The 19120-nt window shown below is 42.7% G+C and overlaps 1 protein-coding gene across 1 annotated transcript in view; it reads left to right on the top strand.

Annotated features, from left to right (window-relative positions):
- Positions 1 to 7016: 7016 nt before the first annotated feature.
- Positions 7017 to 19120, top strand: part of LOC138947600 (uncharacterized) — a 326843-nt gene continuing 314739 nt past the window's right edge. Inside the window, exons 1-6 of the mRNA XM_070319107.1 lie at positions 7017 to 7091; positions 7789 to 7837; positions 8587 to 8748; positions 12054 to 12179; positions 13103 to 13296; positions 14989 to 15158. Coding sequence (XP_070175208.1) covers positions 7792 to 7837; positions 8587 to 8748; positions 12054 to 12179; positions 13103 to 13296; positions 14989 to 15158 — 698 coding nt within the window. The 5' untranslated portion in view covers positions 7017 to 7091; positions 7789 to 7791. The remainder of the gene's footprint in view (positions 7092 to 7788; positions 7838 to 8586; positions 8749 to 12053; positions 12180 to 13102; positions 13297 to 14988; positions 15159 to 19120) is intronic.

The raw sequence follows: 19120 nt of genomic DNA, 5'->3' as shown, positions 1-19120 counted from the left end.
ACTCGTGGTCCTTGTCAGACGCAAACAGGAAAGGGCTCGCCAGACCAAAGACAATACTCTTTGTATGTCTTGGGGCAGAGAGGATCCCTCTTCTGTCTCATTTCCACTATCTGAACATCCTTAAAACGCTCTGTGTCGTCCCTGGGGAACCGGCCATTCAGGGAAGGACTCCCTCCTCGTATTTTCTAGAGCCATTGCTTTGGACACAATTCGCTTCCATTATCTATGTCCTAACACTTCGTGTGTTCAGTCAGTGACTCGGAACGAACATCAGTATGGAAAGAAAGGGTGGATCGCTTACAGTTTTAACTTAGTGTGTAGTCTTGTACAAGTGAGAGACACTACGTTCGCATACTTCGCGAAAACCAGCTGGACCCGTCTCAGTCGTCGGGTTTAGGCTAACAAAGCATTAGTACATGACTCGGTGTTGGCTTTGTCGTTTTTTTAAGTTTTTTGTTTAGTATTGAGGTTTTAGTTTCAGGCCGACCGATTGACTAAATGTTTTGATATCGCTTCACGCGACTTGTTTTATTTTACTGTTGCTTAAAAAAGAACCATATGCACAATTAACTAATGTCAGAATCGCAACAAGTCGCGTATAGCGATATAAGAACATTTAATCAATCTATCGGTATCAAACTAAAAGATCAACGTCAAAAATCAGTGATCGCCGAGACTACATTTAGATAGTCTCAACTAGTACATACCCGAAGTACGAAACGGGTCAGGCTCGTCTCCGTGAAGACAAGGATATAAGTAGTAGTAAAATTGATATTAAAAGTCCTACGTTTTTTTGCCATTAAGGACTTGAGTGTTTGTCCGCTTTTTAACAAGGATATAAAAAAGGTGCACATACTTTTACGCCATTCAAGGCAAAAGCGTGCTAACGCGTGACTGAGCCAAATCAGTAAAGCCGCCACAATAAAAGGTTCAATTCCCACAGCGCGAAGCGAACTATCCCGCCTCTGCCGCTGACTTGAAGAGCTGAAGAGGGGGTGAATTGTGCAAGTGCATTATTGGAAGCCGTTGCATAAAACATTTTTTCTTCCAAAAATGAGGTCAAAGGGTGATTTTGTTAAACTTGTTCTGCATGACAAACGTCAAACGTCGCACCTTCAACATGATGTCATCGCAATGAGGCGAGTTGCCACTGCCTGTTTCGGTGACATGACACCCCTGACAGGGTGAAGGCTAGCAGAGCATGAAGACGTTAAGGTATTGCGGTTTGTTGTTATCCTACATACGTGAGCGAGACCACACTGGAGATAACAATATTGCTATTCTGATAGACCCATGGGAAATTCAAGGGGTACCGGCACGATTGGCCTAGTGGTAAGGCGTCCGCCCCGTGATCGGGAGGTCGTGGGTTCGAACCCCGACCGGGTCATACCTAAGACTTTAAAATTGGCAATCTAGTGGCTGCTCCGCCTGGCGTCTGGCATAATGGGGTTAGTGCTAGGACTGGTTGGTCCGGTGTCAGAATAATGTGACTGGGTGAGACATGAAGCCTGTGCTGCGACTTCTGTCTTGTGTGTGGCGCACGTTAAATGTCAAAGCAGCACCACCCTGATATGGCCCTTCGTGGTCGGCAGGGCGTTAAGAAAACAAACAAACAAACAAAAATTTCAAGGAGTTGCGATTGGATAGTCTCACACAGCCCTATGTCAATCATCGCAGCGCAGGAAGTTGTCCGTTGTATACAATTTACAACAACAAACAACGCATGCTTCCGGTTTCATCGACGTGCGTGAAGTACACGCATACCTGGCCAAGTTTGCTTATGTTACTGATCGACAGACGATACAATTTGCAACATTTGTTTTACTAACCGTACATGATTTGGCCTATTATGGTCCGCTGGACCCGAAAAGCAACAGCTAACTAACTAACATGAAATACATTCCGCATCACATCGAGTTCTTTAACAGGCAACATCGGGTTCAAATCTCCCAGCAAGCTAAGCTCTATTTTAAATCTTTTTTCTAATCTTTAAAAAAATAAAATCTTTTCTAAACTGTTACTTCGTGTATTTTATACCGCTTCCTTCGTTCCAAAAGGTTTTGGGTGGTTTATTGAAGATGGAATTAGTTAAAGGGTTGCATAGTTATCGAGTACTTCCATTTTTCGATTATTCAGAATAACTATTTTATTTTGTTCAGTAACATCATATTTTCGGAAAATGAAAAGCCAAAAGGGCGCTTGTATCACCTTGCGTCGACTAAAAGTGCGGTAATAGTGGTTGATTACTTTTAATTTATGAACTTCTGTCAAGGCAAAAACGTTCACATTAAACTGAAGTGTTCCACGTTTGAACACGTTTTGTTGTAACCATGTTGTTGTGAACACTCTGAAATACTATCAAATTCTACTTGCAAAAGTAGCACACATTGTAAACTTTTTCATGTTTACCGTGTGTGCGATAGTTTGTCCCACAATGTTCACAACTGGTTGCCCAAAAAGTGTGTTGAAAAGTGGAACATTTCAATGTACAGTTCAGCCCCGAAAGAACAACAAATGGTGAACTCGCCTTTGGCTAGTGATTCTAAAAATTTACGAGCCAGAGAGCAAACTTCATTAGCCAAACCAACAATTTGTTTCAGCAACTTTACTTGCATTTGGCGAGTAAAATACTCGCCCCTTTCAGGCCTGAGTTTGGTAACGCGTGACTGAGTCCGTAAAGTAAAGCTGCTGCAAGAAAAATAATAGCATGTTGTGCCAGTCGGCCATAATAATATATATTGCTATTTCATATGTTACGTGGATTTCCATTGGTCAATTGGGCAAAACTGAGCTCAGTGCAAAAGTGATATCGACGAGATTTCCGTCGATATCAGTTTTGATATCGACGACCTCTTTATTGCTTCCCCACTTCAAAAACAAAAACACCTAAATTTAAAAACAAACAAATATATATGAAAATGTAATTATCCCAGAATTTAGCTGAGCAAGTGACTAAAGACTTTTTGAAAGGAAAGACATTTTAAAATACTGAAAAGTACAAGAAAAGAGTGAACAAAAAGAAATAATAATCAGAGGGAGGGATATGGAACAGCCAAAACTAAGACATACTTTTGTAATTTCTTTACAGTAAATACAAAATGTCCAGAGAATTAGCAATATATCTAACATTGACTGACTGTGTGATGATATCTTCTGCTATTGGTCTGTTTCGACAGTGATATCAAAATCTCGACCTCCGGTCTCGATTTTGATATCACTGTCTCAACAGACCATAGCAGAAGATATCATCACACAGTCCGTCAATATTGGGTAGTGCATGTTAAGATCACACTTGCACTTCTGCATGACAAGAAGCCAACAACTCGTAAGAAGTTAGGCCTACGTACCTCGTCGAGTCAGAAGATATTGGGTCAAACCGATGTCAACATCATTTTGTGTAAGCGATGAAACCTGAAAGTTGCTCTCCTTGACTCTTAACTTCAGTGATTACATTTAGTCAAGTTTTGACTAAATGTTTTAAAGTGTGTGTGTGTGTGTGTGTGTGCGTGTGTGTGTGGAGAGCAATTCAGACCAAACTACTGGACCGATCTTTAAGAAATTTTACATGAGAGTTCCTGGGAATGATATCCCCGGACGTTTTTTTCTTTTTTTCGATAAATACCTTTGATGACGTCATATCCGAGAGAGAGAGAGAGAGAGAGAGAGAGAGAGAGGAGAGAGAGAGGAACGAGAGAGAGAGGATAGAGAGAGAGAGGAGAGAGAAGAGAGAGAAGAGAGAGAGAGAGGAGAGAGAAGAGAGAGAGGAGAGAGAGAGAGAGAGAGAAGAGAGAGAGAGGAGAGAGAAGAGAGAGAGAGAGGAGAGAGAGAGAGAGAGAGAGAGAGAGAGAGAGAGAGAGAGAGAGAGAGAGAGAGAGAGAGAGATGGAGTGGATTATTTCTTTTCAGGCCATTGACCCCTGGAAAGAGGTAATATAATTATGCAGTGACAACTTTTCGTAAAGCTTGCAGCGTGGAAAAACACGCATAATTCTGCTCCTGTTGTAGCAGAGCGGGACGACACAAGGGTCCGGGTAGGGTTGTATCATGGCCTGCCTTTCATGACAGCAAGTGTTGTGTAGAATTCTTAACATATCCGTCTTATTATACCCCCACCCCCATCCTTATGGTGAATGGGTCCCAGTCGTCGGGGGCTGGCTTGCTCGGCCTTACCCTTTTCCTTTCCTCCGATTTTTTTTATCATATCAACCCAGTCCTGTCACCATGCCTGTAGGACATTAATTCTCTCTCTAAAAAAAAAAGTAGAATTCTTTTCTCTGAGCCTCAGCGTACTTGTCATCATGGATTACCTTTTCGCCCACCAGTGTTATGCAGACTTGTTTACTCTGAGCGTCAGCCTACCTGTCCTACCCCTGTTGTAATTCACCCCCCCCCACCCCCCCACCCCCACACAAACATACATACACACCTTGGATTATCTCTTTTATAAACAGAGAGACAGATATAGACAGACAGACAAGGAGAGTCAGTCAGCGAGACATTGAGACAAAGAAACAGAAAGGGGAAGGAAAGAGGGGATGAGGGAGGGGAGGGGAGAGATCGAGAGAGACAAAGACTAAGACGGTTGGGTAGTTATTGTTGTTAAACGCCCCTTTAGCCTTTATGGCGATACCGGACTGGGACAGAGGCAAGACAGACAGATTTTGTTTGTTTGTTTGCTTAACGCCCAGCCGACCACGAAGGGCCATATCAGGGCGGTGCTGCTTTGACTTATAACGTGCGCCACACACAAGACAGAAGTCGCAGCACAGGCTTCGTGTCTCACCCAGTCACATTATTCTGACACCGGACCAACCAGTCCTAGCACTAACCCCATAATGCCAGACGCCAGGCGGAGCAGCCACTAAATTGCCAATTTTAAAGTCTTAGGTATGACCCGGCCGGGGTTCGAACCCACGACCTCCCGATCACGGGGCGGACGCCTTACCACTAGGCCACCGTGCCGGTAGATAGACAGATAGAGGTAAACAAATAGAAACATAAAGAGAGAGAGACCCAGTTTCTTTCCTGCGTAAATGTTTCAGTTTTCAAAACGCATACAATTGCATTTCTGCCGAGTAATGTCCTCGGCTGAGTTCATCGCGAGTTGAATGTGCAGTTATATACTGTTCAAAAAAAGAAACGCATAGTTGCTACTTGCCAAATTTGTTTTATTTTTGGAAAAAATTAACAGAAAATCCAATATTTAGATTATTTGTTTGAAATTTGGTATGGACACAGTTGAATGCACACACAGTTCATTTGCATCTTCAAATCAATCAGTCAATCAATACGATTGGGTGCCGAGGCTGTCAAGTCAGTAGGGGGTGTGACTGCCTTGAGCAGCAACAACTGCCCGGCACCTTCTGGGCATGGACTGGATCAGATGCCGGATATCTTGCTGTGGGATGGTGTCCCACTCCTCCTGAAGTGCCTGCAATAGATCGCGGTGATTTGCCGGCGCTTCTTCTCGCCTGCGCACACGTCTGTCCAATTCATCCCAGAGGTGTTCTATCGGGTTCATGTCTGGCGACATGGATGGCCAGGGAAGCACCTGGACATGGTGGTCGGTGAGGAACTGGGTGGTGAGTCGTGCTGTGTGCGGGCGAGCGTTGTCCTGCTGGAATATGGCATCCTGGTCAGCCAGAAGAGGAAGGGCGTGTGGGCGCAGAATTTCCTCCACGTATCGCTGGGCAGTTATGCGCCCTTGGACGTGCACCAGGGTGCTCCTTCCAGCGGTATTGATCGTCCCCCACACCATGACGCCTCCACCACCATGAACGGGTGCCTCATCCACACAGTTGGGCGCGTAACGTTCGTTTACTCTCCGGTAGACCCTCCTCCGACCATCATGTCGCTGGAGCAGGAAGTAGGACTCGTCGCTGAACCACACGTGTCTCCAGTGATTCCGGACGGTCCAGCGAAGGTGCTGGTTGCGCGCCCCACTGCACTCGGTTCTGGCGATGGCGGCGGGTGAGGACAGCTCCTCTGTGAGGTCTGCGAGCTCTCAAACCAGCTTCATGCAGGCGGTTCCGCACGGTCTGGTCCGATAATCGGTGTGGCCCGGGGAGAGCCTGGACAGAAGATGAGGCCGACAGGAAACGATTCCGGAGGTGGCGGAGCCGTATGAAGCGGTCGTGAGCAGCAGTTGTCGCCCTTGGTCTTCCCGCTCGTGGCAAGTCAGCAACGGAGCCAGTGGCTTGAAACCTGACCCACAGTCTACTGATGGTGCTCTGGGACACGTGGAAGTGCCTGGCGATTGCACTTTGACTTTGGCCTGCTTGTAAACGACCCAATGCAATTTGGCGGTCTTCTCTGCTCAATCGGGCCATCTTTCGTCGCTGAATTGTCGTCTGATTTCTTTGTGGGGAACAATCCGCTTTTATGGGTTTTGGAAGACATGGTGAGAGCTCAATATTCCCCGAGTTTCACGAGATTACACTGAAGCATGACGAGTGGTCATGCCAAATGAGCAATTTTGACATTGTAGCCACTGATGACGCATGCGTCACGTGCAGAGCTCACTTGTGGCAATGGACGAAAGGTCGACGACCAGATAAACATTTTCTGCAGTTTGGTGGATATCCTTGTAGCCATATAACTAAATTAACCAAATATTACAAGCTATGCGTTTCTTTTTTTGAACAGTATATAAGACGAACTTATATAAGGTAAAAACAGTTATATAAGAGTCCGGGTAAGCTTACTACTTTCAAAAAGGCCAGTCTGTTTTTACGCCCTGTGTTTGCTTTGAACGTCAGCGTACTCGTAATTATAGCAAGTCATGAGTCAATTAACGGGGTTGCAGAAATATGAAAGACAGCAGCGTTTGTCCGACGTAAACGTATCAACTTACACACAAATACATTTTTTTGTTATCTGAATTTGTGCTAATCCAATCCAAGTTTGTTCAACCACCCCCCCACCACAAGTAGTTCTTCGCGACCCGTATGTGCAGTAGAGTGAGACGTCTCGAGGATCCGGGTACACTTGTCGCGTGGCCGTGATGATCTTCACGCCGGAAAAAGATACATCGTGTTTTGTTGGCGTAACACAAAAGAGACAGCTCGCATTAGCTCGTGAGAAAAACGTGAGGTGGGTGGCTGTATAATTATTTGTTGCTCAGAGAGGCGCCAAACATCATGCTCTTAACATTTGGTAGATGAAGAATGTTTAGTGTATATTTTCCTTTGTACCCACGATACTATATTTGCTTAAATGCGATTTTAACAGTTGCTTCAGCATCATTAACTCTTCCAGATTCTTACTTTTTGTGGAATATTGGTACGTTTGACCTTTGCACGCTTCCCACGTATGCAGTTTGCACATGCTGTAATGTCATGAGTTAGCTACAATGTTTTTGGGATAAAGTAGTTTGGCCGTTTTCTTGTATCTTAAACCATTCAGGCTTTATGACGTTGTGTGGTATGATACCCACACATGAGTAGGATACGTAGAGGTTACATGCCGAGTCTCAGTGAACTAAAGATAATGATCGAAGTTAGCGGATCATGAAAAATGCGAGATTCAGACATTGGTTTTTACATTTAGTCAAGTTTTGACTAAATGTTGTAACATAGAGGGGGAATCGAGACGAGGGTCGTGGTGTGTGTGTGTGTGTGTGTGTGTGTGTGTGTGTGTGTGTGTGTGTGTGTGTGTGTGTGTTTGTGTGTGTGTGTGTGTGAAGAAAGAGCAGGAGGAGGAAGGGGGTAACTGAAAGTAAACCTGTAAACCTATATTTATGTATCGGGATTCGTTTTTGTTTTTTTATCTTCTTCTTTCTTCATTTCAGACGATGACGCAATACACTTCGCTGTTTGTGCTGCTAGTGGCACTGTCAGGTAAAATTAGCACTGACTTATGAAGAAAGAAGGCGTTCAGTAGTTCTCTGAAAATCTTTTGATAAATGTGTACAAGTTTAATTATTATGTTTGATTTGATTGATGTATGGTTTTGCTCTTTTTTCGATCGTTGTCTTTATGTCTCTGTGATGAAAGCAATGCGATGTTGTGCCGAAAAAAAATCAATATTTATGTATTATGATTTGTTGGCATTATTTTTTTCCTATCTAATCTTATTTTGTTTAATCGTATCTCATCTTGTTTTATCCTGTCTTGCCTTGTCTTGTCAATTGTCTTCTCTTGTCTTGTCTCGTCCTTGTCTTGTCTTGTCTTGTCTTGTCTTGTCAATTGTCTTGTCAATTGTCTTGTCTTAATTGTCTTGTCTTGTCTTGTCCTTGTCTTGTCTTGTCAATTGTCTTGTCTTGTCTTGTCTTGTCTTGTCCTTGTCTTGTCTTGTCAATTGTCTTGTCTTGTCTTGTCTTGTCTTGTCTTGTCTTGTCTTGTCTTGTCCTTGTCTTGTCAATTGTCTTGTCTTGTCTTGTCTTGTCTTGTCCTTGTCTTGTCTTGTCTTGTCTTGTCTTGTCTTGTCCTTGTCTTGTCAATTGTCTTCTCTTGTCTTGTCTCGTCCTTGTCTTGTCTTGTCTTGTCTTGTCAATTGTCTTGTCAATTGTCTTGTCTTAATTGTCTTGTCTTGTCTTGTTTTTTTGAGAATACGTCCACCTTAACCTACCCCGTTAATCGTTCAACAGGAGCTTTGTCCCAGACCGCTCCGACCGGAAATTTTTTCAACTGTCGCCGCAAAGGTATCACCTGTTTCGACGGTACCTGTGACACGGCTATGGGCACGGCATGTAACTGTGATGCCTCCTTCACCGCCATTCTGGACTACAACTGTGTGGCTGATGCTGACGGTAAGGAGTAGAATATTAGTCTAATAATTAGATAATACTACATGGCTTTAATTGCGGTGTCGTACCAGATTTACACGTGTTGCTTTTTTTTTATATTGAACTTCGAGCGAAAGCGAGCCTTTCAATATTTGAAAAAGCAACGAGTGTAAATCTGGTGTGATAATGACACAGCAAGCCATGCAGTATTCTGTTTATCCTACATACTGTTCTTATGCATATTTTACTCAAAACGTCCCGCAGTCGAAGCGTCCAAATTGAAGACACTTCTTTTTTACCCCGATCTCTTCCAAAGCGTCGTGCGATCTTTGACGTCGAAGCAAAGAAACGTCACTCTAGGAAGTATAGCGTGACGTGTTAGTTGTAAAAATTCTTCCATGAAAAACAACAGGCTTAAAAGTGTTGCCATAACGACGTGTGTCTCAGTGACTCTAGCATCATAAGCAGTGGAAAAGCAGGTCCCTGCCAGAATAGTTTGACACGACCTCATTTACATAATGTACACATGTGTGGTTTGAACGATATTGTTATCTCATGAGTGGTCTCTCTCACGTATGTAGATTATTTTCGGACATAACTCGGGTGTGTATGATTTGTGAAAGAGTAAATACTCTAGCTTTTATTGAGTCAAACTTTCCCACGTGACATTAAAGGCCAGTCATTAGCGAGGGTTGTGTCTGGATGTAGACGATGTTCGGAAACTCTGTCGGGTGTAAATAAGTCATGAAAGACTGAATACTCTCGCTGTTCTTGAGTCAAACTTTCCCACGTGACATGTCTGGGTGGCCGAGTGGTAACGCACTTGCGCTTGGAAGCGAAAGGTTGCGAGTTCGACCCTGGGTCAGGGCGTTAGCAATTTTCTCCCCCCTTTCCTAACCTAGGTGGTGGGTTCAAGTGCTAGTCTTTCGGATGAGACGAAAAACCGAGGTCCCTTCGTGTACACTACATTGGGGTGTGCACGTTAAAGATCCCACGATTGACAAAAGGGTCTTTCCTGGCAAAATTGTATAGGCATAGATAAAAAAAAAAATGTCCACCAAAATACCCGTGTGACTTGGAATAATAGGCCGTGAAAAGTAGGATATGCGCCGAAATGGCTGCGATCTGCTGATCGACGTGAATGCGTGATGTATTGTGTAAAAAAATTCCATCTCACACGGCATAAATAGATCTCTGCGCCTTGAGTCCGAGTCTGGAGATACGCGCTCGATATAAGACTTCATATAACATTCGCCAGTCACTAGCGAGAGGTGTGTCTGAAACACGCTGACAAGGAGCACGTGTAGAAAGCTTGCCTCACTAAAAGCAAGAGTATTCACAATCTATTGACAACCTGACGGAGTTATTTCCGGAGTTCGTTTATTAACTGATTTTGTGTTTTTGCTCGTTCGTCGTTTATAATGCTAATGCTCAGAAATAAATTTAGATAAGATTAAAAAGTCACCCCACTCAATCCCACACAAAACAAGAAACAAGCTTTTTTACATTAAGTCAAGTGTGTGGTGTGTGTGTGTGTATGTGTAGAGCGATTCAGACAAAACTACTGCACCGATCTTCATGAAACTTGACATAAGAATTCCTGGGTATGACGGTTTTTTGACTCACATGCGAAGCAAAAGTGAGTCTATGTACTCACCCGAGTCGTCCGTCCGGACGTCCGTCCGTCCGGAAAACTTTAACGTTGGATATTTCTTGGACACTATTCAGTCTATCAGTACCAAATTTGGCAAGATGGTGTATGATGACAAGGCCCCAAAAAACATACATAGCATCTTGACCTTGCTTCAAGGTCAAGGTCGCAGGGGCCATAAATGTTGTCTAAAAAACAGGTATTTTTCACATTTTTCCCATTTTCTCTGAAGTTTTTGAGATTGAATACCTCACCTATATATGATATATAGGGCAAAGTAAGCCCCATCTTTTGATACCAGTTTGGTTTACTTTGCTTCAAGGTCAAGGTCACAGGAGCTCTTCAAAGTTGGATTGTATACATATTTTGAAGTGACCTTGACCCTGAACTATGGAAGATAACTGTTTCAAACTTAAAAATTATGTGGGGCACATGTTATGCTTTCATCATGAGACACATTTGGTCACATATGATCAAGGTCAAGGTCACTTTGACCCTTATGAAATGTGACCAAAATAAGGTAGTGAACCACTAAAAGTGACCATATCTCATGGTAGAAAGAGCCAATAAGCACCATTGTACTTCCTATGTCTTGAATTAACAGCTTTGTGTTGCATGACCTTGGATGAACTTGACCTTGGGTCAAGGTCACATGTATTTTGGTAGGAAAAATGTTTAAAGCAGTTCTTAGTGTATGATGTCATTGCTAGGTTTAGTTATTTGACCTTGACTGTAAAGGTCAAGGTCAAGCATGTGAGTTGTATGGGCTTTGCCCTTCTTGTTCTTTTTTTTGATAAATGTCTTTGATGAAGTCATATCCGGCTTTTCGTGAAAGTTGAGGCGGCACTGTCACGCCCTCATTTTTCAACCAAATTGGTTGAAATTATGGTCAAGTAATGTTCGACAAAGCCTGAACTTTGGTATTGCATTTTAGCTTGGTGGCTTAAAAATTAATTAATGACTTTGGTCATTAAAAATCTGAAAGTTGTAAAAAAATTATTATTTTTATAAAACGATCCAAATTTACGTTCATCTTATTCTTCATCATTTTTTAATTCCAAAAACATATAAATATGTTATATTGGGATTCAAAACAAGCTCTGAAAATTAAAAATATAAACATTATTGTCAAAATTAAATTTTCGAAATCAATTTCAAAACACTTTCATCTTATTCCTTGTTGGTTCCTGATTCCAAAAACATGTAGATATGATATGTTTGGATTAAAAACACGCTCAGAAAGTTCAAACGAAGAGAGGTACAGAAAAGCGTGCTATCCTTCTCAGCGCAACTACTACCCCGTTCTTCTTATCAATTTCACTGCCTTTGCCATGAGCGGTGGACTGACGATGTTACGAGTATACGGTCTTGCTGAAAAATTGCATTGCGTTTAGTTTCATTCTGTGAGTTCGACAGCTACTTGACTAAATGTTGTATTTTCGCCTTACGCGACTTGTTGTTATACTGTAACTCTCCTCGTAAACACACAACTAGATTTCAGTAGCTTTTGATATACCACTGTTTCGCTAATGACTTTGGGAGAAACATTACTGGCATTGTGTGTTTCTGCTTTGATTGTTTCTTAGTTTGGTTATTTTTTTGTTTGTTTTTGTTTTGTTGTTTTTGCTTGCTTGTGTATTTCGTTGGCGCGTCATTCACATGCTTTCTGTACTTTTAGAGGGCACGCCCTGCACTGACCCTTCCATCTGTCTAAATGGCGGCGAGTGTCGCCGTTTAGGAGGAACAACCGACACCTGTTTCTGTCCACAAATCTACACAGGCACAACCTGCGAACTGCCGAGAAGTAAGTTTTGATTCAAGCTAAGCATTTCAAATCTTTATATATATATATATAATTATATATCAATTATAATATAAATATCAATGGGTGGTGCCTGCGTGCGTGCGTGCGTGTGTGCGTGTATGTGTGTGTGTATATATAAGATAGGCCAATCACTAGCGAGAGGTGTGTCCGAAACACGCTGACAAGGAGCACGTGTAGAAAGCTTGCCTCACTAAAAGCAGAATGACACCACCTATTGATATTTATATTATATTTGATATATATAAAAGAATGGAGGTAAGTGTGTGTGTGTGTGTGTGTGTGTGTGTGTGTGTGTGTGTGTGTGTGGTTGATGCTGTCTGTTTGTGGACACCATACCGCGGTGATGGCAGGAGGCGAGATGGTGTGCATGCACACTGTCAGGGAGCCACAGATTTGCATCTCGGATTTACTTTTGATTAATTGCTTTCTTTCTCATATTTTGAAAATCTCCTTATTTGAATTCATCCCATATAGTCCAAGGCCAATGCAGCGCCTGCTGCTCATTTGTAGCAAGCACATTATGCCGGTGACATTAGCGTTTCTGAATTTCCCTTATCAGCAGAATAATGAATGAAAACAATTCAACAATAAAATACATAAATGTTGCAGAAGCGAAGCGAGGTAAACTCACTTTATCAAAGAGAGGTAATGCTTGCAAGCAAACATCATTCTCACTTACGGTTATAATCTGTTGCTCAATCGTCGAGAATTCTCTCAAGGAGGAGAGGTAACTCATGTTAGCGAATGGACTGATACGTATAGAAGCATCCGCCGAGTGATTAGGTTATGTCAATATGTGTAAATGCGGGGTCTTAATCAATATGAACTACTTTCGTGTAACTGAATCCATTTCATGGATCTGATGTTATAGTGACATCTTCTCAACTTGTTTGCACGTGCAGTTGAGCTGACTTGCGATCCCCTTGCGATGACAGTGACAGTGAGGCCGCACGGGACATTCGCGGGAGCAATGTATGCTAAGCGACGTGCATCTATCACCGATTGTCGGCTGGCCCTCACTGGGCCTGCTTATGTCAAAGCCTTTGATTATGACCCGACAGCGGCGACCAACTGTGGTGTGGCGCAGAGTGATCTTGTAAGTGTTGGACTAGCGAATGGTGGTGGTGGCGGCAATGGGTGGTGCTGTGTTGTTGTTATGGTGCGCCAAATTGATATTACTATCGTTAACAGTTATAAAGGGTTTTGAAACTATCGTTAACCGATATATAGAGTTTCGAAACTATCGTTATCTGTTAAATAGAGTTTCGAAACTATCGTTAACTGTTATTTAGAGTTATATCAATGGCGCGTTTGTGCGCGCTATTGCTAAAACTATGAATAACAGATAACGAGGGTTTCGCAAAACGGCGGCATGGTGCGCGCAAGTGATATTACTATCGTTAACTGTTATATAGAGTTTCTAAAAATAGCGAAGGCGTGGTCGGATGTTTCGATGCCGGCAAAATGGCTGCTGAACGTTTCGTTCGAGCGAATTTGCACTAAATTACTACAACATTTAGTAGATCATATTCAACTAACTGTCGTCTGATAAGTCCATTTCGCTGCTTCGTTTAATCAAGTAATCAAATCTTCGTTACAGCTAGCACGCTACCTGTTTTCACAGAAATAGTGGTCAGTGTCAGCTTGACCCGTTCTCGCTGCCGCCCTGTGTCACTGAGTGCGGGTCAGTTTGTACACATACGGCTGGCATGCATGCAGTGGGCAACGGTCAGTGTCAGGTTGACCCGTCCAGTACCCAAAACACGATGCGATAGCATGCAGTGTTTTCCAAAACGCGTCGTGGGGGATGTCACTCGGGAAACACGTTGTTTTGTGTTTGTTTTGAAAAATACCCACTGTTTTGTGTAGTGCGTCTGTCATGGTCTTGTCCGCGAATATTCAGTAGGCCTACCGTCTTCAAACCGCACACGTGGAAAACGGTGCGGCCGAAAGTACAAAAGGGCCTAAAGCTAATATTAAACAAACTCAACAATGATTTGAGAAGACGACAACAGAAGAACGGTCAATAACTAATGTTGTAGTTTTTTAAATTGTGTTTCTAGTTCAAATGTACATTTCGTAGCATAAAGACAGTTTTGCAATGGCATTTCATGGTTTTCCCATTTGGGAACAATACCGACGCGCTTTTGATAAAACTATCGTTAGCTGTAATATAGAGTTTCTGAAACTCTATATAACAGATAACGATAGTTTCGAAACTTTACATAACAGTTAACGATAGTTTCAAAACTCTGTATAACAGTTAACGATAGTTTCAAAACCCTATATAACAGTTAACGATAGTAATATCAATTTGGCGCACCATATGTTGTGGTAGTGTTGATTGTGATGGTGGCAGTGGTGGTGGTGCTGCTGATACTACGACGATGATGATGATGATGATGATGATGATGATGATGATGGTGGTGGTGACGATTACGACTACGACGACGATGATGATGATCACACACACACACACACACACACATACACGCACACAACCATATACACACACACATACATGCACACACACATACGTACACGCCCGCACACACACATCGCACATACACACGCATATACACACATACATACATACACGCCCGCACACACACATCGCACACACACACACACACACACACACACACACACACACACACACAGAATTTCTAGAGAAAGAACGCACAGATACAACGAAGTGCATATTCACAGTCCAACTGTCCCATTGTCCTTTAAGACTAGGAAGAGCACTGCGTTACCGTCATTTAACTTTGTTGTTGTTGTTTTCTAGGAAGACCCCCCCGGCACTGTAATCGGGACCAAGTACACGCTGAACGTGATTGTCCAGTATGAGAACACCCCGGACATCGTCATGGGCACTGACCAGGAGCTGGTGGCCACCTGTTCCTTTCCCGATTCAGCCATCGCCACGGGCGTGATCTTTGAGTCGGACGCCACAGGGTAAGATCACCGTGTCATCATTCGAGAACGTCCCAAGAACATTCCAGATCACTTCAGAACATTCCAGAACATTGCAAAACATTCCAGAACGCCCCAGAGTCCTGAAATAGAATACTCCTGAGTCCTTTAGTAAAGAATCGCAATAACGGGAATAACACATTCCCGATGTCTGAAGAAAATCACGAAGTCTTAAATAAAACATCCTAAGCTTAAAATAAAACATTCTACTGTAAAGGAAACATTTCTGTTTTCTGAAGAAAAAACAGATATTCTTCATTCTTGTATTCTAAGATTCCTTGGACCTGAAATAGAACCCTGTCCTAAAATAAAATATTAATGTGACAGGGGAGGCTACCGCTCCTTTCACAGCAGACTCTGCACCCGAGTTGTTGGCCTTTAAGTCAACACCGGTTGATTGTGGAATTCTGTTTGTGATGGGGTCTGGTGGTTTCCGATTATCTGTATGTTCATGGAAACCTTCGGGTTTGCATAACAGTTTTTATAGGGCTAAGAAATTAGCCCTAACATTTTCAATCCTGTTTGATTGCACTGATCGTAGTGTTACGGCACTCGGTTACATTAATCAAAAAGGAAGAAAGGTAAGTTGTTGGAAAGTTTAAATATTGACAAAACAAAACGTTAGGTTTACAAATATATCGACCCAGCGGTCTCTAAGTGCACTAATTACATACAACTTATCTTGAACAAATAATAAAACACTTATCTTGACATGGTTCTTCAAATAAAACATTTTTGAATCCGGCATTAAAATATTCCTGATGCCTTAAAATCAATTGGTTTAAACAAAACTTTATTCAATTTTAATCATGACAAGAACAATGCATGGATGATTACATACTCAAGCATATAATGCTTATTTTAAGTAATCATAGTAATTACAAAACAAAGGTTAGCATGATGGCGGAATCAATTAAATTAAAATCAATTCTATAGATATGGAATACAACATTGGTGAACAGTGAAAAAGAAACATATCTGGGGCCTAAAAGAGCGCTCCTGACTCATAGAAAAAGAACATCGCTGAGTCTTTGAATAAAACATTCCCGAGTCCAAATAATAAATAATGACACGGAATTCTCTGTTTGACTAGAATTTACTGTTGTGTTGTTGTTTTCTGTGCGAGTCGGGGTCTAAATCTCAACCACGCACACAGCTACACATCTTCTGCACACTCTTTCGCTCACTGATGCGAGCGGGGAAGGATGTCTCGCACTCTGACGAATCACACCACAAAATACAAAGTAAACTTCCAGAAAATTAGGGTCACTATTAACCAAAAGAAAACAATCAAACCATGAATAAATCAAATCAGAACACAGTACTGACACACGCAATAACACACTCGGTCTCAACTCTCACTCGGCAAACACACTCCGACACAAACCCCGTTCAGTTGACTTCAAAAGTCTTTAGTTGCCAACGCAGTAAATTTCATGCACTCAACAGTCGACGTGCCAATCTTGGATAAAAAACGCTGGCGCTGGACCCGAGTACTCTTGAGACTGGCTCGCTCCCCCAGTATGAAAGTTTTTATCTTGTGCACGTGGATTTAAATAAAAAAATTTTAATTTATTTTACACAATTAAAAAAATTATTAGAGTAAAATAAAACATTAAAACGTTCATAATAAACAATAGTAAACAAGAATTAAACAAGAATTAAAAAAAAATTTGACCGCCCATGCCGGGAATCGAACCCGGATCACTTTGGCCATAGACTCTCTCGTGCTCTCTGTCTCTCTTTCACCGAGACCAATAGTTTCTTTGCCGAGACCAAATCCCCACCCGTCGGCTGTCTTGCAAATCATGCTTTTCTCGTCACTGCGTGACGTGTTCGGCTCAGCCGCCCAAGTCTCCCCTTTAGTTCAGGCTGTTCGCAAAGCGACCAGCCTCCCACCGCAAAAACTCCCCCCGTTAAGAGTCGTTTTTGTGGAATATTTCGCATTTAGGTCCCAGGTAACATTATGAAGTTTTAATACGATCAATCGGACCTATTATCAAGTTAGTGTATCAACTTTTGAACGAACTGCGCCCAGTAGTTTCCCAGCAATAAGCTGTTAAGTCGAGACAGACAGACAGACAGATACACAGACACACAATTAAAGTCTGCTGGACCCTCCTACTGCGTACTCGGGGATAAACACAATCACAATCCGGATGAAAACACCACACTGCACAGTTACGCCTACGAATGAGAAGAGTACTGCCGTCCTCTGACAAAACACAGTAAGTCCATTTTTGTCAAAAATGAGATTTTTATGTCATCATTATGAGCACATCAGCGCGCATTTTGTCAGTAAATTTTAAGTCTCAATGACGTTTAGTTCCTGAGATTTCATAAAGTAAGTCCATTTAAACCGATTTAAGTTCTCAAAAAACAACGGCAGAACACAGCAACTTCCCTTACTGTGTTCTGCCGTTGTTTTTAACAAGCCCGAGTTCAAAGAAAACACCAGCAGAACACATAGCGGGGTGGGAATTCTGTCATATCTAGAACAATCGTGCACTTGGGTGAAGAGTTTTTGAAATTTGGCATGGAGTTAGGTATGGTCATAAGATTTTCAAAACCCATCGCAAACAAATTCAACCTTACGTTTTGTTGCCTGTTTGCGCAAAATTCAATATGGCCGCCGACGGAAGCAGTAAATGTCATATAGCAGCTCCCATTATTACTAGAACCTTGTCAAATGTCTGCTATCCCATGTTTTCTAGTGCAAGGAATCCAAATATGAGATCTCTGGTGTTTCACCGCTATTTTCAGGGTCAAAGGTCATTTTTCAAGGTCATTTCAGTTAACAAAGACGATAACTTTGGAATTTATTAACTTCAAAAGATGAAATTGGGTTGTACACCCATGCGTGAGCCCTGTGAGCTCACGGTTCAAGTTCTTGAACTCACGACTAACTATTATTTTAGTTAAACACGAATTATGGTGCTCAGAATTGTCGATGTTATAGATATGGTCGACTGGTCGTAAGTTCTGGACTTAGTCACTGGCACTGTTTGCGCAGCCTCCTTCACACTTGCACAGTGGACCACAGCGAAGACCAGCGCGATGACACTTGCAGTTTCCTTTGCAAGCAACCAAGCAGCCACAGTGGAGCAACAGTGAGCATCCTGTGCTGGCGTCAGGCAGACTTGTCCAGTATGGCACCCATGCCTTGGTTCTCTCGTTCCATTCCCATCCTCATTCACTTGAGTTTGGGATGTTGGAGATTTTGGACAGAGACTGTTTCCAGATGAAAGCTGCGATGAGCAATGCTCGCTTTGTGTGCTGGAACAACGCATGCTGGGTTGGTGGGTTGGATTCCAGAGGTTTGAGACCAACAGTAAACATCAGCTTTCTTGCTTCGTTGACAGACGTTGATCTACAGTGTTTGCTGTACATCAGCACAGTGAAACGCTCCAGACGTTGCATGTGCAGTGAGTCGAGTGTGAGGATGGTTGGGTCCTGGGTGATGGCGATGAAGGTGTCAGTGACCTCAGGAAAAGTGGCCCATGCATTCCATGCTGTCTTTTTGCCAATTCCGAACATGGCCGATGTTACATCACATCCTGTGTAGGAATGAAAGAAGGGAAGTGCCTGGCAGCGTGGAGGTCCCAGCTGTTGAGCAATGTAATGTACTGGAATGTCTCTGAATGTCTTTCTTGACCCAAATCCAATCCACAGCCCTGACAGTTTCAGCTGATCAAAGTGATGGATGGCAAGAACCACCACATCTGTGTCCACTGTCCTGAGGTAGGCCTTAGTGTGTCCCTGCTCAGCAGCATGGCAGAGGTGAAGCATCATCCGTGTGTCAGCTTCTTCTTTGTGGCAAGGAGATAAGGCTGATATATCTGTTGGTCTGTTAGTGAGCACAATGTCAACTTTCGTAGTCAGGAGATGATATCTTGCATCAGTGGTATGTCGCACTAGTTGCTCACTGAGGAACTGGAACAGCT

The sequence above is a fragment of the Littorina saxatilis genome, linkage group LG14, assembly GCF_037325665.1.
Source record: "Littorina saxatilis isolate snail1 linkage group LG14, US_GU_Lsax_2.0, whole genome shotgun sequence".
NCBI classification, from domain to species: domain Eukaryota; kingdom Metazoa; phylum Mollusca; class Gastropoda; order Littorinimorpha; family Littorinidae; genus Littorina; species Littorina saxatilis.
This window is presented reverse-complemented; position numbering and strand designations above follow the sequence as displayed.